This window comes from Anolis carolinensis, chromosome 2, assembly GCF_035594765.1.
Source record: "Anolis carolinensis isolate JA03-04 chromosome 2, rAnoCar3.1.pri, whole genome shotgun sequence".
In the NCBI taxonomy this organism is placed as follows: Eukaryota; Metazoa; Chordata; class Lepidosauria; order Squamata; family Dactyloidae; genus Anolis; species Anolis carolinensis.
Genome location: NC_085842.1, coordinates 6,623,905 through 6,651,848, shown reverse-complemented (window position 1 = coordinate 6,651,848; position 27,944 = coordinate 6,623,905). Strand labels below are relative to the sequence as shown.

Below are 27,944 nucleotides of genomic sequence, written 5' to 3'. Positions count from 1 at the left end.
AGGCTGCACAAAGAATGTAGTCTTTTGTAGTTTATTAGGAAATAGGGAAAAAGCAGTTCATAAAAGGCAAAAGTATAGTTCCAAAAGATAGTTGCAAAACAAGGCTGTAAGAAACAAATCCATGGGAACAATAGACATAGAGCAGAGTCCTTTCAATAGACACCAGAGTCCCAGAAACAAGCTTACATCCAAGCCATAAGATAACACAGGAAAGCAGTATTGGTTCTTGATTCAAGCGAGGAAATTGCTTTGACAAAGATTTCCCTCTCAGCCCACTGATTTAATAGCATAACATGAAGGCATTTCTTTGCCCTTTGACCTCCCTCTTATTTGCTATTCTAAGACTTCTGCACAACCCCTGAAATTCCAGACGACTAGCTCGATCCAGAGATGCGGCCCCATCGTCAAGGCCACAGGCTTCGTAGTGTTATCAGGCTGAGGCTGGGAGCTGCTCTCCCTTCCTGCTTCTTGCACCTGAAAACCATCCTCATTAACAACATCATTTCCTCCCGTGGGAAAGCCTCCCTGCTCCTCATTTTCCACAGCAAGAACACCCTGCACCTGAACCCCTAACCCCCCCACCCTCCGGCTACAGGCCTGTCAATATTCGCTTGATATAGTGCTTGTAGTTCTGGAGGGACTCTTAATTTTTTGCGTCTCATAGACTTAGCATGGGGAGTTGGTTAGGTAAAGGTAAAGGTTTCCCCTGACATTAAGTCCAGTCGTGTCTGACTCTGGGGGTTGGTGCTCATCTCCATTTCTAAGCCGAAGAGCCGGCGTTGTCCATAGACACCTCCAAGGTCATGTGGCCGGCATGACTGCATGGAGCACCATTACCTTCCCGCCAGAGCAGTACCTACCGTGTTTCGCCGAAAATAAGACAGTGTCTTATATTAATTTTTGCTCCCAAAGATGCTCTAAGTCTTATTTTCAGGAGATGTCTTATTTTTCCATGAAAAAGAATTCACATTTACTGTTGAACAAAAAAACGAACATTTATTATATACTGTACAGTAGTTGTCATCACAAACCAGCATAACCAGGCAAACTGTGAATCCTATCAAGAATTTCTTGTTACTACCAATATTTCCATGTACAACACTCGATGGTACATACATTTACCGATTGTGCAAGCTCTGGTGTTTTGTTTGGCAGGCATGTGTCCAAACAAAAACTTTGCTTGGTCTTACTTTCTGGGGAGGTCTTATATTTTGCAATTCAGCAAAACCTCTACTAGGTCTTACTTTCTGGGGATGTCTTATTTTAAGGGAAAACAGGGTATTGATCTACTCACATTGGCATGTTTTTGAACTGTTAGGTTGGCAGGAGCTGGAGCTAACAGCAGGTGCTCACTCCGCTCCTGGGGTTTGAACCTGGGATCTTTTTGTCTGCAAGTTCAGCAGCTCAGTGCTTTAACACACTTCGCCACCGGGGCTCCGGGGGAGTTGGTTAAACCAGTTAAAATTCATGAATAAACCAGGTTTTTTTTAACCTGAAAAATTTTGCGGGGTGGGGAGGTTTGAACCCCTAACCCCCCTCCCCCGCTACAGGCCTACTTATCCCCCCCCCCCCCCCCCCACCCTCGCCCTTTTCTGCGTTTCCTCCTCCTCCTTCTGCCAAGCCTGGCTTGGATACGAATTCCAGGAAAGACTCCGGACGCAGGCAACTTTCGCTTTCCCTTTCCAGCCAGATGTCAGCATGTGACCGGCTTTCTTCCTAGCTCCAGGTGACGTCACGCGATGCTTGTTTTCCTATTGGCTGAGTCCTTTCCTCTCGGCCTTCCTTGCTCCGGAGTGGAAGAGAGAGAGAGAGGGAAAGAGAAAGAGAGGGAGCGAGAGAGGGAGAGACCCAGGGGCCTGGGGGGCGGAGATGCCTCTGTCCCGGGGCGCCCCTGCCGTTCTTCCCTTCCTCCTGGCCTTCCTGGTGGGGAGGGGCGCCGGTGAGTGGAGGTGGGGTGGCCTTCTTTGGATTCCTTCCTTCCCTCCCTCCCTCCCTCCCTTCCTGGCAGGGTTTGTCATGGGGAGGGGGAGGGGGAGGGCCCCCTCATTGCTTCCAGACTAGGTATTTATTCCCAGGAGGAAACAGCCATAGGAACCCTCTCTTTCTGTCCTTCTCTCCTCTGTTGCTTGTTTTTTTTTTTATTTGAAAGTGATTAATGCCCCTGTTGTCCATATTCTTGTTGTCTTGGGCATTATTTATTTATTTATCTATTTACAGTATTTATATTCCGCCCTTCTTTCTCACCCCGAAAGGGACTCGGGGCGGATCACATTATACACATATATAAGGAAAACATGCAATGCCCATATACACATAGAACAGAGACAGAGACAGACGCAGAGGCAATTTAAGGGTTAAATTAGGGTTAGGGTTAGCTAGAAGCCCCTATCCGCAATAACATGCTATGCTAGTTTTATATCTGGAGCAGAATGAAGAAGGCGGGGCCGGGAAGACATCTTTCCACCATGTCTCCTGTATCAATTTAATGATATAATGATATATAATAATATTATACTACACTAATATTATAATACATTGTATATACATGTAATATTAATAATAATATTATGATGTAATACAATGTAATAATAATTATAATTGACTATTATAATTGTATATTTATATTACATGCAATATTACTAATAATATTGCGATATAGTTGTATAATATAATGTATGTATATATACTTGTAAACGGCCCTGAGTCCCCTTCGGGGTGAGAAGGGCGGTATATAAATGTCGCAAATAAATAAATAAATAAATAAATTTAAACCTTCTCCAGCTTCCAGCTTCCTGAGGGTATGCTTGATTCCGGCCACAGGGGGAGCAGCTGCTTCATCGTCCACTGCGACGGCCACTTCCTCATTCTGACAGCGGCTGGGTATTTTTTTTTTATGGTGTCATAAATTAGCCTCCCTACATATAGGTAAAGGTAAAGGTTTCGTCTGACGTTAAGTCCAGTCATGTCTGACTCTGAGGGTTGGTGCTCATCTCCATTTCTAAGCCGAAGAGCCGGCATTGTCCGTAGACACCTCCAAGGTCATGTGGCCATTGGCATGACTGCATGGAGCGCCGTTACCTTCCCACCGGAGCGGTAACTATTGATCTACTCACATTTGCATGTTTTCAAACTGCTAGGTTGGCAGGAGCTGGAGCTAACAGTGGGCGCTCAAGCCGTTGCCGGGATTTGAACCTGGGACCTTTCGGTCTCCCAAGTTTAGCAGCTCAGCGCTTTAACACACTTTGCCACCGTGGCCCCACATATAAGTGGTACCTAAATTTCCTACTTGATAGATTCAACTATCTTTCAGGTTGCTTAGGTCAACAACGAGCAGGGGCTATTTTTTATTTTAATTGTCGGGTGCTCATCCCGACACAGGCTGGCCTCGAACTCATGACCTCTTGGTCAGAGTGATTTATTGCAGCTGGCTGCTAACCAGTGCCTCCGGTGGCCTAAGGGATGAAAGCCTCGTGACTTGAAGGTTGGGTTGCTGATCTAAAGGCTGCCAGGTTCGAATCCCACCTGGGGAGAGTGCGGATGAGCTCCCTCTATCAGCTTCAGCTCCATGCGGGGACATGAGAGAAGCCTCCCACAAGGATGGTACAAACATCAAAACATCCGGGGGTCCCCTGGGCAACATCCTTGCAGACGGCCAATTCTCTCACTCCAGAAGCAACTCTGGTTGCTCCTGACACACACACACACAAATCCCGACACAGGCTGGCCTCGAACTCATGACCTCTTGGTCAGAGTGATTTATTGCAGCTGGCTGCTAACCAGCCTGCGCCACAGCCCGGCCCCATTACACCAAGACTTGATGTCTCCCTTTCTCCCTCTTTTCCAGGCTCCTCCTCCCATTCCTTGTGCTATTTCGTCACCTCTGTCTCCAAGCCTGGGCAGCCGGTGCCCCAGTTTTTCCTTGTGGGCTATGTGGATGACCAGCAGTTCATGTACTACGACACCAAGACAAAGAGATGTCTTCCTGCCGTTCCCTGGATAAGAGAAGTGGTCAAGGACCACCCTCAATACTGGGAGCAGAACAGCCGATATGCGTGGAATGCTGAGCAAGTCTTCCGGGTGTCCCTGGCCAACGTGGCCAGCTACTACAACCAGAGCAGAGGTAAGTGGAAAGGACGGGGCACCAGGTCTTCTCATCCCGATTATTCTTCCTCACAGAAATATTATTTATTTATTTATTTATTTGCAGTATTTATATTCCGCCCTTCTTTCTAACCCCGAAGGGGACTCAGGGCGGATCACAACATACATATATGGCAAACATTCAATGCCATTAGACCAGGGATCCCCAAACTAAGGCCCGGGGGGCTGGATGCGGCCCTCCAAGGTCATTTACCTGGCCCCCACCCTCAGTTTTAGACTTCACACCAACAATCCTACTTAACTTGACTATCTCATTGGCCAGAAGCAGGACCACACTTCCCATTGAAATCCTGATAGGTTTATGTTGGTTAAAATTGTTTTTATTTTTAAATATTGTATTTAATTTACTAATATTGTGCTATGGTAGCAACTGAATATATTGTGTATACCTATAATATTGATACTAATATTATAATGTAATACAATATAATATTAATAATTATACAATATAATAATATAAATTATACATTATATATTAAATGTAATATTACTAATAATATTACAGTAGTGGTATAGGACAATATAGTAATATATAATGCTAATATGTGAGAGAGGGTGGGGTATAAATGTAATAAATAAATAAAATAGTTGTTGGGTTGGGTTTTTTTGGCACTACAAATAAGACATGTGCAGTGTGCATAGGAATTTGTTTGTATTTTTTTTCAAATGATAATTCGGCCCCTCAACAGCCTGAGGGATCATGAACCGGCCCTCCACTTAAAAAGTTTGAGGACCCCTGCATTAGACAAACAACACACAGACAGACAGACAAAGAGGCTATTTAACTTCCCAGCCTCTGGCTTTGTGAGGGTATGCCCCTTCCGGCCACAGGAGGAGCTGCTGCTTCATCATCCACTGGGACGACGACTCCTTTGTTTTTCTGATGGAGTACTTCCTCATCCACTGTTGTAAATCAGTTAAATTAGCCTCCCCGCATAAGCGGTCCCTAAATTTTCCTACTTGACAGATGCAACTGTCTTTCGGGTTGCTCTGGTTAACAACGAGCAGGGCTATTTTTTATTTTTATGGTCGGGTGCTCACTCCGACAGGGGCTGGCCTCGAACTCATGACCTCTTGATCATAATATAAATCATTACTACACACCAGCCTGCGCCACAGCCCGGCCCATGGAAATGGAAAGCAGAGGCTCGTGAGACTATAAAAAGGCAAGTGAGGTGGATGCAGCCAGTGTTTTCCGTGCCAATCCCATCCTGGAAGAGGGCATCGGGTCCCAATTTCACCATCCCCATCAAAGAATTCTCTCGAACAAGGTCTCTCAGAGGCTGAGAGAGTAAAAGAAGAGGGAGATCCCCAGAGAGAGGGTGGATGCACTGCCTTGCAAAGGAAACATGGGCCGTTGTCGAAGGCTTTCATGTCCGGGATCACAGGGTTTTTGTATGTTTTCCGGGCTGTATGGCCATGCTCTAGAAGCATTCTCTCCTGACATTTCGCCCACATCTATGGCAGGCATCCTCAGAGGTTGTGAAGTGTTTGGGAAGAAGCCCCATTCAGTTTAGTCTTGGACTTTCTTATAAGTAAACATGCTTAGGATGATGTTATAAAATGAGCTCCACAAAACATAAACATCTTCATATTTTAATGTCTGCAAATGATGTTCACAGAAATTTAACCGCTTCCCTCCCACCGCTTCCCTCCCAAAAAAAAAATACTTTGATCCTCGGATTCAAGTCAGTTTATATATTGTAAAAACTAATACAGGTTAAAATACAATAAACCCTCCATATTTGCTGTGGTTGGGATGCAGGGTCTTTGCCAAAGTAGCAAAATCATACATTCTAAAAGCTTATTTTTTAACCTAGGAGCCCACTCTGTAGGAATCTAAATCTTACAGCATAACTTTCAATTGAAAGTGAAACCATAACATTTCAGTAGAGGACCTTGAGTGTGTAAGAGAAGCTATGAGTAATGCCTCTCGTTCATTTTCCCAGCCATTAATAAAGATAGAAAAGTGCACTTTTGCATGCTGGAAACCTGATGTTTCTCTGATTGTCGAGTTTCAAATCATTCCGACAGATTGTGGAGTTGTAGTGAACTGTTGAAATGACAAGTTGAATTCTTAGTTCATGAAAATGAAAGAGTTGTGAACCTCTGTAAATGTTTGGGAGAAACGTGGGAGACATCAGATTTCTAGCATTGAAAAGAGCACTTGCCTGTCTTTGTTAATGGCCTTCTGTTGTCTCCCTCATTCCCTTTTGTGGGTTTCTTCCAGGGGCTAATACATGGCAATGGATGTATGGCTGTGAGCTGAGGAGAGACGGGAGCAAAGTAGGGTATTATCAGTGTGCCTTCAACGGGAGGCACTACATCAGCCTGGACAAGGAGACCCTCACCTGGATAGCAGCTGATGTCCCAGCCCAGAACACCAAGAGGAAGTGGGAGGCCGAACCTGGCATTGCCTTGATAAGGAAGGTCTACCTGGAGGAAGAGTGCATTGAGTGGCTGCAGAGATACCTGGAGTACGGGAAGGAGATACTGCTGAGAACAGGTGAAGAGTGTGTCACAAAGGGCATGACAGAGGGGACAGGAGGGGAGGGCTGGTGTCTTCATCTCCTTCTCATCCATCACAATTTGTATTTTGATGGAAGGAAGGCAGACACTACAGGCACAAAGGAAGGAGGGGGGAGGGATACATCTTTGAACATTTCCCCAGATTTTGAAAGAAAAATCCTAGAAGTAGAAAACGAGCCTAGAGGAGTTAGAGAAGGAGGCTTTATTTCATGTTTTTCTTGCAGGAGACTTGATACTGTTTAAGATTAAGCAGCCTCCAAACATATAATAATAATAATAATAATAATAATAATAATAATAATAATAATAATAATTGAAGGAAAAGCTGACAAGGAGAAGACCTGGCTCTGGCTCACGAATGGGACCCTGAAGAAGGAGACAGAAGGCCTGATCCTTGCAGCCCAGGAGCAAGCCATCAGAACAAATGCAATTAAGGCCAAGATCGAAAAATCAGCTGATGACCCAAAATGCAGACTGTGCAAGGAAGCTGACGAAACCATTGATCATCTCCTCAGCTGCTGTAAGAAAATTGCACAGACAGACTACAAACAGAGGCACAACTGTGTGGCCCAAATGATCCATTGGAACTTATGCCTCAAGCACCACCTCCCAGCAGCAAAGAACTGGTGGGATCACAAACCAGCAAAGGTCGTGGAAAATGAACACGCAGAGATACTGTGGGACTTCCGAATCCAGACTGACAAAGTTCTGGAACACAACACACCAGACATCGCAGTTGTGGAAAAGAAAAAGGTTTGGATCATTGATGTTGCCATCCCTGGTGACAGTCGCATTGATGAAAAACAACAGGAAAAACTCAGCCGCTATCAGGACCTCAAGATTGAACTTCAAAGACTCTGGCAGAAACCAGTGCAGGTGGTCCCGGTGGTGATGGGCACATTGGGTGCCGTGCCAAAAGATCTCAGCCGGCATTTGGAAACAATAGACATTGACAAAATTACGATCTGCCAACTGCAAAAGGCCACCCTGCTGGGATCTGCACGCATCATCCGAAAATACATCACACAGTCCTAGACACTTGGGAAGTGTTCGACTTGTGGTTTTGTGAAACGAAATCCAGCATGTCTATCTTGTTTGCTGTGTCATACAACATCGTTGTGTCAATAATAATAATAATAATAATTATTATTATTATTATTAAACCATTGATCATATCCTCAGCTGCTGTAAGAAAATTGCACAGACAGACTACAAACAGAGGCACAACTGTGTGGCCCAAATGATCCATTGGAACTTATGCCTCAAGTACCACCTGCCAGCAGCAAAGAACTGGTGGGATCACAAACCAGCAAAGGTCGTGGAAAATGAACACGCAGAGATACTGTGGGACTTCCGAATCCAGACTGACAAAGTTCTGGAACACAACACACCAGACATCACAGTTGTGGAAAAGAAAAAGGTTTGGATCATTGATGTTGCCATCCCTGGTGACAGTCGCATTGATGAAAAACAACAGGAAAAACTCAGCTGCTATCAGGACCTCAAGATTGAACTTCAGAGACTCTGGCAGAAACCAGTGCAGGTGGTCCCAGTGGTGATGGGCACACTGGGTGCCGTGCCAAAAGATCTCAGCCGGCATTTGGAAACAACAGACATTGACAAAATCACTATCTGCCAACTGCAAAAGGCCACCCTGCTGGGATCTGCACGCATCATCCTAAAATACATCACACAGTCCTAGACACTTGGGAAGTGTTCGACTTGTGGTTTTGTGAAATGAAATCCAGCATGTCTATCTTGTTTGCTGTGTCATACAACGTCGTTGTGTCAATAATAACAACGCAGTGATGTTGACTGGCTATATCTGCCTAGAAGATCGGGGGCAGAGGACTCTTACAAGTAAAACAAGCAGTCAAAGAAGAAGAACATGCCCTGGCAGAATATGTAAAGCAAAGTGAAGAACCTGCTTTGATTGAAGTCAAAAATCAGAAACTCCGCAAAGCACAGCAGACAAAGAATCAGTACAAGAAAACCGCACTACAAACTAGAGCTGATAGCTGGCACAACAAAACATTGCATGGAAAGTTCCTTGACAAAATTGAAGGAAAAGCTGATAAGGAGAAGACCTGGCTATGGCTCATGAATGGGACCCTGAAGAATGTTTTTATGTTGAATGTTTTTATATTGTGGAATGATATTTTAAATTGTAAGTCGCTCGGAGCACTTGGAGCGACTAATTAAGAAATAAAGTGAAGTGAAGTGAAGTGAAGAAGAAGGAGACCGAAGGCCTGATCCTTGCAGCTCAGGAGCAAGCCATCAGAACAATGCAATTAAGGCCAAGATCGAAAAATCAGCTGATGACCCAAAATGCAGACTGTGCAAGGAAACCATTGATCATATCCTCAGCTGCTATAAGAAAATTGTACAGATAGACTACAAACAGAGGCACAACTATGTGGCCCAAATGATTCATTGGAATGTATGCCTCAAGTACCACCTCCCAGCACGAAAGAATTGGTGGGATCACAAACCTGCAAAAGTATTGGAAAATGAGCACGCAACGGCTTCTGGTTTGGAGGAATTCGAACCTCTTCAGGCATGAAAACCTGGTAGCATTTGATATCGAGCTAGGAGAGTCGCCAATCCCAAGCAAATCCATTGTTCTCGGGTCAGCCCGCCCCGTCGCCTCTGATTGGTGGAAAAACTGAGACGGCAGAAGCTCCTTGATTGGACAGGGGTTCGCGCCGCTGCCTCAGGGACCAATAAGCACGCAGGTGGGAGGGGAGATGAATGGCGCGAATTTCAAATCGTGCCTCCCATTTTCTGTATTATAAAAGTTACTGTTCTGTATTGTGTGATGGCTCCCTGATGAATGATCGCGGGTGTCATCCATTTCAGCTGAACTGAATAAGCAACTCGGTCTTCTTTCTTCACGTCTAAGGGTGAGATCTTCGTAGCAAGAAATCTTGACTTTTAGCGATTCCCCCCTTGCCAGGATTCTCAGACCTATGGCCGGGGATAGGAGCTAGGGTTCCCTCTTAAAGAAGGGGATCCCCCCAAATCCTAGCTCGATATCACATTTGCCCCTGAGATGTCCTGATAAAACATGAGAATCAGGAATGACTCTGCTGTGGTTAGGATTTTTCAAAGCATCTCAAAGTGCTTGTGAATCCCCTTCTTATTTATTTATTTATTTATTTATTTATTTATTTACATCATTTATATTCCGCCCTTCTCACCCCGAAGGGGACTCAGGGCGGATCACATTACACATATTAGGCAAACATTCAATGCCTTTTTAACACAGGACAAAGACAAACAAACATAGCTCCGAGCGGGCCTCGAACTTATGACCTCCTGGTCAGTGACTCATTGCTCTCCCGAGTCATGGGAGATCCTTTAGGTGCGAGTGCTGAATCTGTGGGGAAACTTGCTTTTTTGAAACTGGAGCGTTCACTTTTCCTGGCATTTGGAAAGGCCCTGTGCTTATTCTCATGTCACTTCTGCAGAGGCACCAGAACTGAAGGTGACACGCAAGGAGGACTATGATGGAATGGAGACCTTGATCTGTCATGTTAGGGGCTTCTACCCCAAGGAGATTGACATCACCTGGACCAAGGATGGGGAGGTCTGGATGCAGGATGTCTTCCATGGCCTTGTGTCCCCCAACTCGGATGGTACATACTACACCTGGTGGAGCATCAGGGTGGACCCCAAGGAGCGGGAACACTACAAATGCCACGTGGAGCACGATGGGCTTCTGAACCCTGTGGATGTGGTCTGGGAGGAGCCTGGTGAGTCATTTCAGGGAGGGAGGGTAAAAGGAGGGCAACCCCCCCCCCCCCCGGCACCATATGTAGCACTGTAGCACTGCAGAGTCTGCCATGAGAACCCCAGTTGTATAGTTATCAGCCATAATGTTACTCTTCTGCCATATATTTTGTGGGCCATACATTCGCATTCCTGATGAGAAGTTTGTAAATTTTAAACTATTTGATACAAATGTGCCAGCAAAATGCAATAAGCAAAGCTTATTAGTTCACTATGTGTGTATTTGTTTAGAGCAATGATGGGCAACCTTTTGCACTTGGTGTGTCAAAATTCACCAAAAAAACCTAGCATGACTTGGGTGGTGTGTCACTTCGAGAAAAAAAAACACCATAATTTTGCAATATGTATAGTTTAAATAATAAAAATGTATAATTGTAATACAGTAGAGTCTCACTAATCTAAGCCTCGCTTATCCAAGCCTCTGGATAATCCAAGCCATTTTTGTAGTCAATGTTTTCAATATATCGTGATATTTTGGTGCTAAATTTGTAAATACAGTAATTACAACATAACATTACTGCGTATTGAACTACTTTTTCTGTCAAATTTATTGTATAACATGATGTTTTGGTGCTTAATTTGTAAAATCATAACCTAATTTGATGTTTAATAGGCTTCTCCTTAATCCCTCCTTGTTATCCAAGATATTCGCTTATCCAAGCTTCTGCCGGCCCGTTTAGCTTGGATATGTGAGACTCTACTGTATATAACTGTATTCAATAAATAAAAAACTATTTACTACCATTATTTCCATGTAGTACCTCTTGCAGTTTCCATGCTGATTTCTCTGTATTCTAGTTTCAATGTAGTCATGAATAATGAATAATATAAAAATAATATAATAGTAATAATATGATAATATATTACTACAATAATAGAATAATAATAGAAATTATATATATATATATAAATGCAATGTGCATCATTCCCATTGAGTAAACAACAAAACCACTGGACCAAATCACACCAAATTTGGCCACAAAAGACATAGTCATCCAATCAATCTGCATGCGGCAGCGTGTCAGCAAAAATGGCTAGGTGTGTCAGTGCTGACATGTGTGTCATAGTTTGTCCATCACTGGTTTAGAGTATTTATACACTGAGTTTCCTATAAATCATTAACCGCTGCCATCAGGTTTAACCTCTAAATACACAAGGAAAAGGGAATGGCAGTGCGAGGGGAATGTGAAGTCTAGTAGATCTGGCTGCTCTTCCCGCCCACAGAGTCCAGAGAAAAGCCATTTAAGACATGGAGCCCCTGGAGTCAGGCATAATGGATCTGTATCTGGCTGTGTTTCTATTATGGCCACTTCCAGCTCTGTAATCACTGACACATGATCATGGGAGCTGGGCTGTTCCTTGAATACACACTTTAGCCTTGGACTCCATGAATTCTTCAGTTCTTCTTTTCGCTATCTATAAATTACTCCATAAAGGCCTTGACTTGGAGATTTCCATTTATTTCTTTCGTTCTTTCCTGTTTCACCTCCAGCCTCCAACCTGTGGCTGATCATTGTGTGTGTTGTGGGTGTTGCCCTCCTGGTATCCGGGATGGCTGGATTTGCTGTGTATTTCAGTGAGTACATTCTGATTGTATTTTCTTGCAGAGAGAAGACAGTTTATAGCAGGGGTCCCCAAACTTTTTAAACAGGGGGCCAGTTCACGATCCTTCGGACCGTTGGAGGGCCGAACTATAGTTGGCCACCGAGCAATAATAATAATAAATGATAATAATAACAACAATAATAATAATAAAAAAGAGGGTTGGAAGAGACCCTTTGGGCCATTGAGTCCAATCCCCCTCTGCCTTTGTGCACCAAAAGCACAAACAAAGCACCCCTGACAGATGGCCGCCCAGAATCAATGTTAATAATAATAATAATAATAATAATAATAATAATAATAATAATAATAATGAGGGTTAGAAGAGACCCCTTGTGCCATTTAGTCCAACCCCCTTCTGCCTTTGTGCACCAAAAGCACTAGCAAAGTATCCCTGACAGATGGCCACCCAGACTCAATGTTAATAATAATAATAATAATAATAATAATAATTGTAATAATAATAATAATAATAATAATAATAATAATAATAATTATAAAGAGGGTTGGAAGAGACCCCTTGAGCCATTTGGTCCAATCCCCTTCTGCCTTTGTGCACCAAAAACACAAGCAAAGCACCCCTGACAGATGGCCACCCAGCCTCAATGTTAATAATAATAATAATAATAATAATAATAATAATAATAATAATAATAATAATAATAGTAATAATGGTTGTAAGAGAAGAAGAGACCCCTTGGGTAATTTATCCCAACCCCCTTCTGCCCTTGTGCTGTGGGGGCCGGATAAATGGCTTTGATGGGCCGCATCCGGCCCCCGGGCCTTAGTTTGGGGACCCCTGGTTTATAGCATAGGTTCCCAAACTTATTTGGCCTACTGCCTGCTTTCCAGAAAAAAAATATTACTCAGTGCCCTGGAAATTAATTTGAAAAAAAAAAATTTTTTTTTGATAGCAATTAAACAGAAAGATATATGTACCTGTGGTCATCACCACTCCCCTGGATTGCTGCAGCGCCCACCAGGGGGCGGTAACGCCCACTTTGGGAATCACTGGTCAATAGTTATGACTTAATTTCATAGAGAATTATTTTCCCTTTGAGGAATCCCCTCCCCTTGATGTTCAGCTTAACCAACAACTTGGAGGCCTGGATTACATTACTCTCCTCCTCTCAGTCCATGTCATGAGTTTTTGAGGACCCTTCCACACTGCCATATAACCCAGAATATCAAGACAGATAATTTACAATATCTGTTTTGAACTGGATTATCTTGAGTCCACACTGCCAGATAATCCAGTTAAATGTTGATTTTATACAGCTGTCTGGAAGCGGTCGAGTCTCAGCCTGTGGCCTAGGGACGCTCTCCCATTTCTGTTCATGTCTATCCTAAAAGGCTGGAAGACTTCCATCCCAGCAGGATGTTGGGAAGGAGTTGGGAGAAACCCTGTGAGGAGAGAAGGAGGAGGGTGGGTGGTCTTCTTCATCAGAGAATGAGATGGTGTTGATCTCTGAGGATCAGCTTTAATTGCCTGATTCTTTCTCTGCAGAAAAACCACCACAAGGCTACAAAGGACCCTCAGGTGAATGTCTCCTCCCCTCTTGCAGGTTTACTGCAGATGGCTGAGGCAGGATTGGGAAATAAATAGATAAATTATAGGATGTGCTCCAATCTCCAAGGGTTTAGGACAAGGAGTAAAAATGTAAAAACTTCTGCTGACTTCCTCTTGTAAAAAGGGGCTCATCTTGCTCTTCATAGCGGTTTATGGCTTCCAGGCCTTAGATAATGCTGATCGACCTCCTCTGGACATATAGAAGGTTTTGCAAGAAGCACACCTTTCCTGTCCCAAAAAACCTTCCTGCAAAACAAAAGAGCGATCCAGGAAGATCGTGTGGAAAGCTGAGCGCAGCACTTTACAGCTGAGGGAAGGGAAGCCAGCCTGGTTCAGGATGCAATCCAGGAGGGAATGTTGGGGGGGGGGGGGGGCTTTTCAAACACTTTTATCGCTATGATAACTGCCTAGATTTCAATGGGGACTATGGTGAGAACTAGTATTTGGGTCTGGCTTTCAACTGAATGTGGTAAATGTTTTCTCCTATACTTTGTTTATTTTTAATTCCAAATCGTAGTGAACTTTCTGGATAACCCTCGTATGTGTACATTGTAATCTGCCCTGAGTCCCCTTCGGGGTGAGAAAGAAGGGCGGAATATAAATACTGTAAATAAATAATAAAATAAATGTATGTGCACATGTTAGTTTTGAGAGAAAGGGATATACTCTGCTATCCAAAAAACCGATCCTCTTCCTCTTTTTCCTCCTTTTCAGAAATTAAGCAAGGTTCCAACAGTTCTGGGACAGGTAAGTGTTTATTATTATTATTATTTTATTATGACACAGCAAACAAGATAGATATGCTGGATTTCGTATCACAAAATCACAAGTCAAACACTTCCCAAGTGTCTAGAAATGTGTGATGTATTTTCGGATGATGCGTGCAGATCCCAGTAGGGTGGCCTTTTGCAGTTGGCAGATCATGATTTTTTGTCAATGTCTATTGTTTCCAAATCACGGCTGAGATCTTTTGGCACAGCACCCAATGTGCTGATCACGACTGGGACCACCTGCACTGGTTTCTGCCAGAGCCTTTGCAGTTCAGTCTTGAGGTCCTGTTGTTTTTCGTCAATGCGACTGTCACCTGGTATGGCGACATCAACGATCCAAACCTTTTTCTTTTCCACAACTGTGATGTCTGGTGTGTTGTGTTCCAGAACTTTGTCAGTCTGGATTCGGAAGTCCCACAGTATCTTTGCGTGCTCATTTTCCAATACAATATTCACATGTGAACAAACCAGGACAGGTTGGCCTTGCAGACATAAAGAAAACAATTCTGGATGTTCTACAAAACATTTGAAAAATTCTTCCAGTTGGATCCAGAGAAGATGTGGGTTTTCTAACCTACCTCTACCTTTCTTATGATTTCTATTTGAGTGGTCAGACTTACAGATCTGTGCTTTTTTAGCACAGGTCCTCAACCTGTGGGTCCCCAGATGTTTTTGCCTTCAACTCCCAGAAATTGGGTAAACTGGCTGGGATTTCTGGGAGTTATAGACCAAGACACCTGGGGACCCACAGTTTGAGAACCACTGGGCTAGAGGAACATAATAAAGCAGACACATTTACTTTCCCCCCTTCTCTCCATTTTGATGTTGATATATGCCTTGTGGCAGCTTGTGGAGGCAGCTACACATGCAGCTACAGTAATATTGGCTGGAGCAGAAGCTCAAACTTTGCTTGAGAATGAAAGCTGCCTCCAAACCTAGCTTTTTTTCCTTATATTTTAGATAAGGTAAAGGTAAAGGTTTCCCCCTGACATTAAGTCCAGTTGTGTCTGATTCTGGGGGCTGAAGAGCCGGCGTTGTCCATAGACACCTCCTAGGTCATATGGTCAGCATGACTGCATGGAGCGCAAATACCTTCCTGCTTTATTGACCTACCCACATTTGCATGTTTTCGAACTGCTGGGTTGGCAGAAGCTGGGGCTAACAGTGGGAGCTCACTCCACTTCCTGGATTTGAACCGCCAACCTTTCAGTCAGAAAATTCAGTCAGAAAATTGAGTCCCCTCCGGTGAGAAAGGCAGGGTAAAAATGTTGTAAATAAATAAATAAAAATTCAGTAGCTCGGCGGTTTAACTCACTGTTTCTGCATATACATTTTCTAAGTTTTCTAGTGCAGGAAGGCAGCTTCTCTTCATCTATCTGCACACAATCCTATCTTGCCCTAAACCAGTCTCTGCTATCCTCTTTTTGTTTCTCACACTCAACTTTAGTGACATATCAGTTTGAAAGAAGAAGAAGGGATGTTTATTCCAATTATAATCTTTAAACGATGACTCCCTCCCTTCCGTGTTCACAAACTCTCACCCTGGAGCCCTCTCCTCCCTACCCCTTCTTCAACCTGAATCAAAATCTTCCCGGGGTTGTTGTATGTCTTTCGGGCTGTGTGGCCATGTTCCAGAAGTATTCTCTCCTGACGTTTCGCCCACATCTACGGCAGGCATCCTCAGAGGTTGTGAAGTATGAAAAAGCTAAGCAAGGAATGTTTATATATATCTGTGGGAAGTCCAGGGTGAGGGAACAGCGTAAATGTTCCAGTTAATCACCCTAATTTGCATTGAATGGCTTCATCTACTGGCTACTTTCTGCCTGGGGGCATTCTTTGTTAACTGCCCCTAGTTCCCATGTCTCAGAGTGTTGCTTCTTATTTACTGTTCTGATTTTTGAGTTTTTTAAATACTGGTACACAGAGAAGCCATTGAAATTCACAAACATGTGGACAATTTCAACAGAAAGGAGGAAATCATGAAAATGAACAAAATCTGGCTACCAGTATTACAAAATTTCCCTTACCTTGGACTTCCCACAGATATATATAAACATTCCTTGCTTAGTTTTTCCATACCTCACAACCTCTGAGGATGCTTGCCATAGATGTGGGCGAAACGTCAGGAGAGGAAACTTCTGGAACATGGCCAGACAGCCCAGAAAACACACAACAACCCAATCCCTGCAATGACTTCAATTTTTTTGCCATTTTATATCATCATTTCCAGCTCCAAAAAAAGGTTTACTATAAAAATATATTTTAGCCCTTTCTACTAAAATTCAACTCCATTGTACAATTGCAAGTAATTTCAAATAAAAAGACTTGGAAAAAGATGTAAGTCCCGTAAAACGAATCTCCTGTCATGCAGGGATACAGAATCACATCTCTCCCAAAAGCTTACCAACCAATCTCTCTGTAAAAAGTACCAGAAGAGAGGCCACCACCCATCAGGCTGTCTACTCCACTGTAAAAACTGCTCCTACAGTCAAAGAGTGCTTCCAAACCCTAAGATCCCAGCCATGAAAGCCTTCGACAACACATTAAAATCTTCCTGTTTCATTATGTTGTCCTTTATTCTAAAACACCTTCCCGTTTATCTCTCCCTAGCATTACTGGCTGATCTGCCATGGAAGAGAAGAGAGGAAGAGTGCATCCATTTAAACACCTGGAGCAATTCTTCAGTGTTTTTCACTGTCTGGTCACCTGTACAGATTCTGAAATTTTTCTTTTTTGCAGGGATATGAGCTTGAGGTGATTTGCTTTTTTTGTTGTTGCAGGGATGTATGTTAGAATTCATGTGCAGCTAAAAGAATTTTTTTTCCGTGTCAGGAGCGACTTGAGATTAATTTAAGCTTTTCATCTGATAAAAAATAGTTGTGCTTGCCTCCTGGAAGAATGAGGAAGGAAGTCAGAATAGGACATTTATTTATTTATTTATTTATTTATTTATTTACATCACTTTTACCCCGCCTTTCTCCCCGAGGGGACTCAAAGCGGCTTACAATAAATAGGCAAAAATTCAATGCCTAAAACAATGTAAAAACAACAATTCATATAAAACAGATACCATTGCAAAATAAAATCACATTATATAAAATTTTAAGCATGTCCAAGGCATCCAGTCTGGGCTTCAAGGGGAAGGGAAAGAGCATTTCTTTCCATTGATGATCGGGCCAATGGAACGACTACTGACTTGATTTTAATAACTGTTTTTAATAATATAAATTTTAATATATTATCAACGTTCAATTTTTTATGCTTTATGTTGAGATGTTCTTTTATTTTTATGTTTTCATTTGTTTTGATTAATTTATAGTTATATGTTATTGTCTTGCTATTATCCTTTGGTTTTCACATGTATGTACGGCATTGAATTTTGCCTTTATAATGTTGGAAACCACTTTGAGTTCCCTTAGAGAAAAGCAGTATAGAAATGTAATAAATAAATAAATAAATAAATAAATAAAGTCCTCCACCTGGAAATGCGCTCCCTTCCCCTCATAGCCCACAGAAACCGCCGGGCTGTGGCGCAGCTGGCTAGTAACCAGCTGCAATAAATCACTACTGACCAAGGGGTCATGAGTTGAAGCCCGGGTCGGGTTAAGCCCCCGACCATTAAATAGCCCAGTTTGCTGTTTATCTAAGCAGCCCGAAAGACAGTTGCATCTGTCAAGTAGGAAATTTAGGTATGCTTTATGCGGGAGGCTAATTTAACTAATTTACAACACCATAAAACTGACAGCAGCATGGCGAAAGGAATAAGGAAGTAGAGTACTCGGTGTCACTAGTGGATGATGAAGCAACAGCTCCCCCTGTGTCCAGAATCGAGCATACCCTTATGAAGCTGGAAATGTTAAATGCCTCTGAGTGTGTCTATACTGCATGTTGTTTGTCTGGTGGCATTGTAATCTGCCCTGAGTCCCCTTTGGGGTGAGAAGGGCGGAATATAAAGACTGTAAATAAATAAATAAATAAATAAAAACCGTCCTCCTCTGGAGTACTGGGCCAGCAATGTCTGTATCCGTACTCCCCCATTCCTGGAATCGGCTGGGTAAAGGGAGGAGGTCGAGCTCCATGGGTGGACTCTCTGCCATTGTTTATACATGCATCTTCATTACAGTTACCATTGGTTGAGGCCCCATCTACACTGCCATATAATACAGTTTTATTATGTAGTTGACTGCATTATGAAACAGCATTGTATGACAGTGTAGATGGGGCCTGCATGGAGGAATTCCCTTACATGTGGATGAGTGTCTGGGGAAATTGGAAATGTCTGAGTGACTACAGCGGCTTTTTGTAAAACAGTTTTTTGTAAAATAGTTCAGATCATGTGATTTTAATGTTTATATTAGGTGGTTGTAATTTTTATGTCCTCATGTCTAAATGTTGTTTTATCTTATGTTTAATTGTCTTATTGATTTTACGAGGGTTGATTGAAAAGTAATGCCTCCACCTTCGTAACTCCTCAACAGATGGCAGTCCTGGTCTGCGGCAGGTCCTGGCTTGTTCAGTAGACTCTCCTCTACAGTTCCATATGACGGGATGTCAGGGTATTGTGTATTGTGAAATGTTAAAATCAATCTGGGTTGTTAGAAATGCCTTCTGTGTTAGTTTTCGGCAAGGCATTTCAGTAATTATGGAGTTAATGGGAACCTGCTATGATTGACGTATCACAGGACCAATAAGGTCAAGTTTGTTTGACCGGGACTTCCTTCTTGGTCTGTGAAATGCAGGGGAGTGTCATCTGTGCTTGTGTTCGGCGTGAGCTTTTCTTGGAGGATGGACTGAGAACTGAATGGCTCTGTTGCCGAAGAGACACTGCCATGTGTCTGGGACTTATGGCAATTGACTCTAGTTGTATATAGCTATGTAAATAAAGATTTATAACCATTGGATTTACAACTGAACCTCCGGCTGCTGGAATTCTGTTGGCCAGTGCTGTTTCTCCGCAAGAGAAGTCAGCCTGCTGAAGAAGGGGGAGGTGAGACCAGAATGTTGATTTTTGGAATCCACTCTGCTACTCATCATCCCCCCAACACGGGAAGCCTTAGCATTGAACGGTTGTGTTGTTAAAGTGTGAAGTATGGAACCCTGCGCAGATAGTCAGCCACTGCAACTTAAGCAATGTGCAGTCACGGAATTCTTGACAGCAGATGTTGTCACCCCAAAGGAGATTCATCAGAGAATGCAAGCTGTTTATGGGGATTGTGTTGATGTGAGTCCTGTGCATCACTGGGCGAGTAAGTTTAAAGGTGTTGAGGTGGGAACATCTGACTTGCTTGACAAACAAAGAGTTGGACGTCCTGTGACAGCAACCACCGAGTTTCACAAGCAAAAGGTTGACAGATTGATTCAAGATGATCGTCGTATCACTCAGAGAAATTTCAAACATCATCGGCATTGCACAAGAACGTGTGGGTCACATTATTGCTTTGCTTGGCTGTCAGAATATCTGAGCATGATGGGGACTGTGAGACGTCGGTTGCGGAAACAGAGTGTCGACTTCTTCCGTCACGGCTTCAGAAAACATGTTCATCATTGGCAGAAATGTATCCAATTGTCTGGTGATTATGTGGAAAAGTGAATAGTGGTAGTTAAAGAGCATATTCTAAGGATTATTTCTGCATTTGATTTATTAAAATATTCCCATCCAAACCCAAGTAACAAAGGTGGAGGCATTACTTTTCATTCAACGCTTGTAACATAGTTAATAGTTATATGTTTTGTTTAGATGTATGATTTGATTTTGTATGTATGTGAGTCATTGAATTTTCCCATTATGGTTGTAAACTGCTTTATGTCTCCTCCTGGGGTGAGAAAAGCAGCATATAAATACAGTAAATAAGTAAATAAATAAATAAATAAATAACGAAATAATCATTTGGCAGATGTGCCATGAAGAACTGAGAGTGACTCCTCTGTTTCTGGAATCCAGGTCTCTCTTCTTCCCAATAATGGAGAGAAATGGAGCGGGACATTTGTTCCTCACATTGAGGCTGTGTCAAAACCATGTTGATTTTACGTTGCCTTGACAACACTGCCAAAATCAGACCTTTTATTTCTGCTGCCTTTTATCTAGATGATTTCTTTTGCATTTGTATTATATCGCTTTTGTGATTTGTTATTCCTACTTCCCTCTGTGTGTGGATGTATACGTATTTTAGATTGTGTGCCTATGGCAAATGCCTCTGCATTTGTAAATCACCGTGTAAATTTGATGGCGCTGTGTAAATAAATTACAATGAGAACAATTGTCATCATAATAGTAACCAAGTTTTTTTTAACCAAGTTCTTGACAACCTCTGAAGATGCCTGCCATAGATGTGGGCAAAACATCAGGAGAGAATACTTCTAGAACATGGCCACACAGCCCGGAAAACATACAACAACCCTGTGATCCTGGCCATGAAAGCCTTCGACAACACAAGTTCTTTTAGAGCCAGAGATATACCTAAGGACTGCCACCATCCATGTATGGTCAAGCACAAAGGGCTAAGGACACCAGATCTGGGTTGTAATCACTATTTATGCCACATTTATTCAACAACTTATAATCATACTGTAGGGACCATAAGCCAGAAAATAGTAAACCATTGCCTATATAGCTTTGCTTCTGCATATATCATATAGCCTTTATATAGACAATATAAGCACTTTGTATAAACCAAAGTAGTACAGTAGAGTCTCACTTATCCAACACTCACTTATCCAACGTTCTGGATTATCCAACGCATTTTTGTAGTCAATGTTTTCAATACATCGTGATATTTTGGTGCTAAATTCGTAAATACAGTAATTACTACACAGCATTAATGTGTAATGAACTACTTTTTCTGTCAAATTTGTTGTATAACATGATGTTTGGGTGCTTAATTTATAAAATCATAACCTATTTTGATGTTTAATAGGCTTTTTCTTAATCTCTCCTTATTATCCAACAGATTCGCTTATCCAACGTTCTGCCGGCCAGTTTATGTTGGATAAGTGAGACTCTACTGTATGTGCAACACAGGACCTGTGCCCCTCCCTTCCTGTGAGCTGGTGCCTTCCTTCAGGAAGTTCCAGAAAGAGAAGAAAGCTGAAACAAGTTAGGTCATTGGTATCACTTGTGCCAAGTAGGTGTGGAAGGTGAGGAAGATCCTCAGCCATTGGTCAATTGTAGATAAGATGAGATATAAAATCTTTTGTTTGCTACGCACATGTGGCGACGGCCATTTGCATGGTACGGACCCACAAAATGTGGGTACCTATAGTTGTTTTGCCTTATCATCAACTGATAATAAAAGGCTTGTTTTATTGCTCTCCTGGAATTCTCTCCTTTACTTCTCCTCCGGGCTAGTCTCCAACAATACATAGAGGTCTCATCTCCATAAATCATTCATTGGATACTCACATACATAATCCCTCGTCTAGAGCTGAGCAGGCTGTAGAAAGGGTGAGGGCTGGTCAGATGTAGCATTTGTTAACGAGTGTGTATAGCGGAATCAGTAGCGTCCAGTTAACACCATGTGCAAAAGACTCAGACCAGGCAGAGGAACTGAAAGAACAAAGGAACTTTACTTATTGAGTTGAAGTTAAGTAAACAGTTCAGCAATCGTACAATGTCCTTGTAGTTGTGTAGGATCAATAACTAATCAATCAGCAATCAATATATCCAGCATAGCATATTCAAATTGCTACTTGACTGTAGCTAGAGAGCCTGTCTTTTTGTGTGCTCTCCCTGCAAGCTCAGATTCCCAACTGACAAAACCCAGCCATTTGCCAGCAAACTGATACATTGTTTTGAGGCTTGGCTTGTCTCTGCAAAAAGCTCAGCTCCCTTTTTGTAGAGATCTTTTGCAAGCAACTTTGCAAGGATTTCTTTACACACACACACACAGCAATTTGGCGCAGTAGCATTGGGCTGGTTCTGGCACACAATCGAGTTGGGAAAGTCCCATCATTTATGCATCCACGTTGTGCATTTGGCCACGTTGTCATATTCTGGTGTTCCTCAAGTACATCCTGATTCCCAAGGCTGAACAGGAAGATCCATTAAGGAATGCCTATCATATCTGTTGTTATTAACCAGAGTGCCATTCGGGGAGCCTACAACTCCTCTGTTGAAGCAGCTCCACTGGCTGCCTGTTAGCTTCTGGGCACAATTCAAAGTGCTGGCTTTGGCCTACAAAACCTTAAACAGCTCCGGTCCAACTTACCTCTCAGAACATATCTCCTCCTATGAGCCGTCCCACAGATTAAGATCTTCAAGTGAGGCCCTGCTCTCGGTCCCGCCACCATCACAGGTGTGGTTGGTGGGAACGAAAGACAGGGTTTTTTCGGTGGTGGCTCCACGGCTGTGTAACTCCTTGCCAAGGAAGATTAGGGAAGCCCCCTCACTCATGTCTTTTAGGAAGCAGCTGAAGACCTGGATGTGGGACCAAGCTTTTGGCCCATCCTAGGATATGGGCTGATATGACCTGATGGATTCATTGGATTAATGTGAAGTTGAACATGGACTGGCTCTGACTTGTGGCTCAATTCTACTGGCCCTGTTGTAACGGTCACACTGTGTTTTACTGTTTTAATTGGACCTGATATCAGTTTTTAAGTGTGTTTTATGATTGTTGGTTTTTATTACATTTTGCATTAAATGTGGCATTTAATTTTGCCGTTGTGTAAGACCGCTCTGGTTCCTCCTGGGGGAGAAGAGTGGTATATAAAATTAATTAAATAAATAAATAACTGCAAGCACAGACAGTTTTTCATTTTCTCCAACTTATGTGCACAGAGTTTTGCAAAATCATTCAATCCCACAATTCACTTCTAATGTCTACACTTTTTTCATTGTCTTCAGCAAGGATCTCATTTCCCAAGATACATTCGTCACACAATTTTCATAATCATCTCTGTGTAGTATCTTGGCTTCTAGGAGGTATTCAGGACTGATTTTCCCTAGGACCCATTCCATTATCTGTTTAGCAGTCTATGAGATCCATAGAAACCTTTTTCACCACATTTGAAATACAGTAGAGTCTCGCTTATCCAACATAAACTGGCCAGTAGAATGTTGGATAAGCGAATATGTTGGATAATAAGGAGGCATTAAGGAAAAGCCTACTATCATTATTTATTATTATTATTATTATTATTATTATTATTATTATTATTATTATTATTATTATTGTGTTGCAGTCAACCATGAAAATGAATACAATCTGGCTCCAAGTATTCAAAAACACTAAAATCAGAATATATAAAAATTAATGTGGTATAATAAAACAGAACAATACAATCTCTAAAATCAGAACACTAACAACACTCTGAAAACAGGGGAATTCCACACAGGAAACAATCAGGGCCAGCTAACACCTCCCAGCAAAGCATTCCCATCATCAAAGTCTGGCAAATCCTCTGTTTTCTCAGGGCCACAGACAGTAGAAGCACATAAAATATCGCAAAGAACACCACTCTGAAAACAAGGGAATTCCAGACAGGAAACAATCCGGGCCAGCTAACACTTCCCAACAAAAAATTCACTCGGAGGAAACAGCCAGGCTTTAAAGCTGCAAGGCCATTACATCCTAATCATTTCCCCTAATTGCAGCATTCATACTTGCCTCCAACAGACAAAAAAACAAAAAAACAATCACAAATATTGTATATTCACAACCTTTAGGAAATAATATCCCCTGATGGCGCAGCGTGTTAAAGTGCTGAACTGCTGAACTTCTGGATCGAAAGGCCGCAGGTTTGAATTGGGGGAACGGAGAGAGCCCCCACTGTTAGCCCCAGCTTCTGCCAACCCAGAAGTTCAAAAACATGCAAATGTGAGTAGATCAATAGGTACTGCTCTGGCGGGAAGGTAACGCCGCTCCATGCAGTCATCCCACATGACCTTGGAGGAGTCTACGGACAACGCTGGCTCTTCGGCTTAGAAATGGAGATGAGCACCAACCCCCAGACTCAGGGGAAAACCTTTACCCTTTACCTTAACTACCACCTATTCCTCAATACTTTATTTCCCATACCACCACAGCAACACGTGGCTGGGCACAGGTAGTCTGTTTTATATAAGGGACACTATTGTATTTCCTTGCATAATAGTCGCACCCCTCTATTGGGAAAGGCAAAATTGGCACTTTGGTTGTCCTCGCATAATAGTCGCACCCTTAATTCAGTTGCCTGGTGGTGCCTGCCTGGCCTCTTTCCCTTTAGGTAAGAGAATAGTTGCGTGGGCAGGTGACGCTTCATCCGGCCACTCAGGTGCTTCCCTTTGTGGGCACAGGCACATGGGAGATTGAAGCTTCACCCACCTGCACAGCTTCACCCTCCCAAGAACTATTACGTGGTGAAAGAAGCCCCTCAAAGGGGGCCTTTTTCATTGTATAATAAATAGTTGCCACCACATAATAGTCACACTCTGGCGGTTAACCTGGCATGATGTGAGTTGTAGTTCACCCACAACGTTATCCATTTTGTACAATTAAAACAACTAACTTTTTCAAATAACCCAGGCAATGCTGGGTACCCAAGTTAGTCTATAATAAAAGTGTATGTAAATATGTTTCTATGTATGTATGTATGTATGTATGTATGTATGTATGTATGTGTGTGGCCAATTTCCTATTGGCACCCACTTCCAGAGAACACAGTGAGCTCCACTGATGATGGGTCAGGACCCAAGTTTGGCACACACATCCAACATGGCCAACTCTGAATACTGCCAGGGTGTGCGTAATTCCATTTTGGGGTTTGACGAAATTCAGTGATCCGGCAGCCAAATTTCCCCGAATCCCAAAATGCACAATAATAGAATTATTGACTTGGGAGGGGGCAGTCCAAGCCCCGGCTGGAACGGACCGTGTGACATCAGATCCTTCGGCAACATTTAAATTAATCAGCTGCTCTGTGATTGACAACAGCAGCCGTGTGTTTTTTCTCTGCTAGCCTTGCCAGAGCCAAGAAGAAAGTGAATCATGTGTCTTTTCGGAAAGCTGCTCTATATATACTAGGGTGAGTTGATCCATTTTTCTGGACCTAACTTGGTACACAGAACCCCCATGACCAACATAAAATACTGGAAAGGTATTTGTCACACATATCCTAAACTTAAGTAACGCTACCATCTAAAGTGAATAAAAAGATTCCTCCTCTACCCCACATCTTCACAATTGGTGGCAAGCGGCGGGATTCGTGTAACACCACTAATTCAGTACCTAAGATCACTTAAAAAGAAAAGTTGTGAGGTAAAAGTTGTAGAAAATGGCCACCAAAAGACAGGAAAAGACCACCATGTCAGAGATGGTGATGAAATATCAACTAGAGTTGAAGAAATTAGAAATGGAAGAAAGAGAGAAGGAGAAAGACAGACAGGCAAAGGAAAGAAAGAAGGAGAAAGACAGGCAGAGTTGAGAAAGATGGAGATAGAATGGGAAAGACAGAAGCTGACACTTTCCCAGCCTTCTCTGGTAACACAACCAGGAACTCCTAGTGATTTAGCCTTAAAGAGGTTTTCTAAATATACTAAGGAGGATGTGGAGATACAGCGGATTGAGCTTGCACCACTTTTGAAGATGCCATTGTGTCCAGGAGATTCTATGTGCCTGATTGATTATAAGTGGTTTATGAAGTGGAAGAGATATGTGGGTTTTGAAAGTTGGGACCTGTATTATGCAGGAAAGCCTGATCACTACCCAGGACCCATTGACAACTCAAAACTTTTTGAAGATTCAGAAACTCAGACTTTAAAAAAGTATCGCATGAATAGAGTGGATTATGAGGTGATTCCTATTGCAGCCTGGAATAAGTTAGTCAGTTGGTATGGTTGTATAGAGGGACAGAGACCAATTGAGAGAAAGGTTGTGGAGCATGGCAAATATTTCAAGCACTGTGAAGTGGAAGTTTATCCTTCAGAGTTGAAACTATGTCAGAATGACGACTCCACGGATCTTGTAAGCTCTCAATTTAAACAAGCAGAAGATTCTGCTGAAGATGGAGAAATCATAGACCCCCAAGAGAAGTTATCTGGGTCACAGCTTGAAATTCATTGCGTGGCTGAGGTAAATGAGTCACCAGTGGCTAAAATCCCTGTTCAGCGCTGTAATGACGCAGGAGTAGGACAAGCTGAGGTGATGGAGAATTTAGAAGTGCCAGTCACTGATGAGAATGATTTACTTGAGCATTTTCCCCCTCCTTCCCCCCCCCCCATCATTTTGAAATGTATTTGTCGTGCAATGCTTTTGACACAAAATAAATAAATAACTTGAGCATTGTGGAGAAATGACCATTGTTATAAAGAAGAGTAATGGTTTAAAAAGTGACTGTGCCATAACAAAAGATTTGCCAGAGAAAGATGGTGACATGAAGTTGCTTGGTGCTAACAGAAAAAACAATGCGGTTCCCAGTGAAGATGGGAAGGAGGAAGATGAAGTTCTGAGGGAATTTTGGGAAATGACTGATTCTATTTACTCAGTGATTACCTCTTTGGTCACTGCATGTACAGAGCATGGTCAGTAGTTGTGGCCAAGAAAAAATTTACCTCAGGAAACCACCAAATTTGATCCAGTTGAATTACTGTGTGCGGGAGAGCCCAAGAGACCAAAGAACACCTTTATGAAAGGAAAAAAGAAGATGGCCAGGAACACCGCCAAAGAACATCTAGCGAAAGCCCCAGCAAAGGAGATAAACAAAGAACCAGCTAAGATTAAAGAGATTCCCCTGAGGAAATTCACCAATTGGACTGGACTGGACCATGGAAAATCGTTAAAAGACACAGCAACATGAACTATGTTTCCCAAGACTTCTTAAATGACTCTTGGAAGTTTTGCAAAAGACATTTTGGGACAGAGGGAGTTGCTGGGAAGGATGAGTGTAATTGTCACTGGCAACATGTTAACATCTGGAATGTGCGCAGTGTGAAACATCTATATGCTGTGCTAGGTGGCATGAAGAGGATCCCTGTGATTTGGTTGATTGGTCTAGTGTATGAATAAAAATTAAACTGTTAGAAATATGATTTATGGAAAATGTATTTTAAAATGTCTTTTGATTTGAGGTTGTGAATCTTAACAGTAGAAAAGATGGTAAGACTGGACATGTGTATAGAAATGTTTATGCATATTACTTACATAACTGTATGGTAAGATATGAATATGTTATGTGTATATGCAACATTGAAGGTTTTTATTTATGATTTATGTGTTGCATGATAATATGTTAAGATTATATGTTAAATGTATGTTACCATGTATTGTTGTATATGTTTAGATACAATCCATATTATTTGTGACTATTCTAGGTTATAGAAAAGTCAAAAATAATCTTTATGGGTTGGGAGGTGTAAAGAAGTGTGTGTTTTGTTTTGATTTATGGATGACATGTTTGTTTGATTTTGTTTTAGAAGTCATGTTTCGCTCCCCCTGGTACACTAATGAGCTACGGACGATGAAGCAAGCATGAAAGCGGCTGGAACATCGGTGGCGACAGAAGCCCGACGAGGTGTCACTGTCCGCGTTCAAGGCTTTTTGCAGGTC

General features: G+C 42.4%; 2 protein-coding genes across 6 annotated transcripts; both read left to right on the top strand.

Moving 5' to 3' along the window:
• The first annotated feature begins 1,769 nt into the window (after positions 1-1,769).
• On the top strand, positions 1,770-27,944 carry LOC107982488 (H-2 class I histocompatibility antigen, Q9 alpha chain). 5 transcript variants are annotated; one of them, XM_062969439.1, is made up of 9 exons: positions 1,772-1,939; positions 3,845-4,120; positions 6,392-6,667; positions 10,161-10,445; positions 11,975-12,058; positions 13,592-13,624; positions 14,369-14,401; positions 17,035-17,178; positions 21,372-21,731. In XM_062969439.1, the coding sequence occupies exons 1-8, from the start codon at positions 1,870-1,872 to the stop codon at positions 17,169-17,171; spliced, it is 1,194 nt and encodes a 397-aa protein (XP_062825509.1). In that variant the 5' UTR covers positions 1,772-1,869; the 3' UTR covers positions 17,172-17,178; positions 21,372-21,731. The 5 variants fall into 5 exon arrangements, with proteins under 5 accessions (XP_062825513.1, XP_062825509.1, XP_062825510.1 ...); XM_062969440.1 differs by lacking the exons at positions 17,035-17,178; positions 21,372-21,731 and adding an exon at positions 27,812-27,944; XM_062969441.1 differs by lacking the exon at positions 17,035-17,178.
• LOC134295935 (ubiquitin carboxyl-terminal hydrolase 4-like) lies at positions 25,025-27,803 on the top strand. Its single transcript, XM_062969452.1, has one exon. It carries the CDS (start codon positions 25,830-25,832, stop codon positions 26,667-26,669), a length of 840 nt encoding a protein of 279 aa, XP_062825522.1. The 5' UTR covers positions 25,025-25,829; the 3' UTR covers positions 26,670-27,803.

Bases quoted from the DNA above. Each gene is read 5' to 3' on its own strand.
- LOC134295935 (XM_062969452.1), top strand. From the start codon at position 25,830: ATGGAGATAGAATGGGAAAGACAGAAGCTGACACTTTCCCAGCCTTCT.
- LOC107982488 (XM_062969439.1), top strand. From the start codon at position 1,870: ATGCCTCTGTCCCGGGGCGCCCCTGCCGTTCTTCCCTTCCTCCTGGCC. The intron at 12,059-13,591 runs GTGAGTACATTC...CTTTCTCTGCAG, and splicing joins TGGATTTGCTGTGTATTTCA to AAAAACCACCACAAGGCTAC. The intron at 14,402-17,034 runs GTAAGTGTTTAT...ATCTCTCCCTAG, and splicing joins TTCCAACAGTTCTGGGACAG to CATTACTGGCTGATCTGCCA.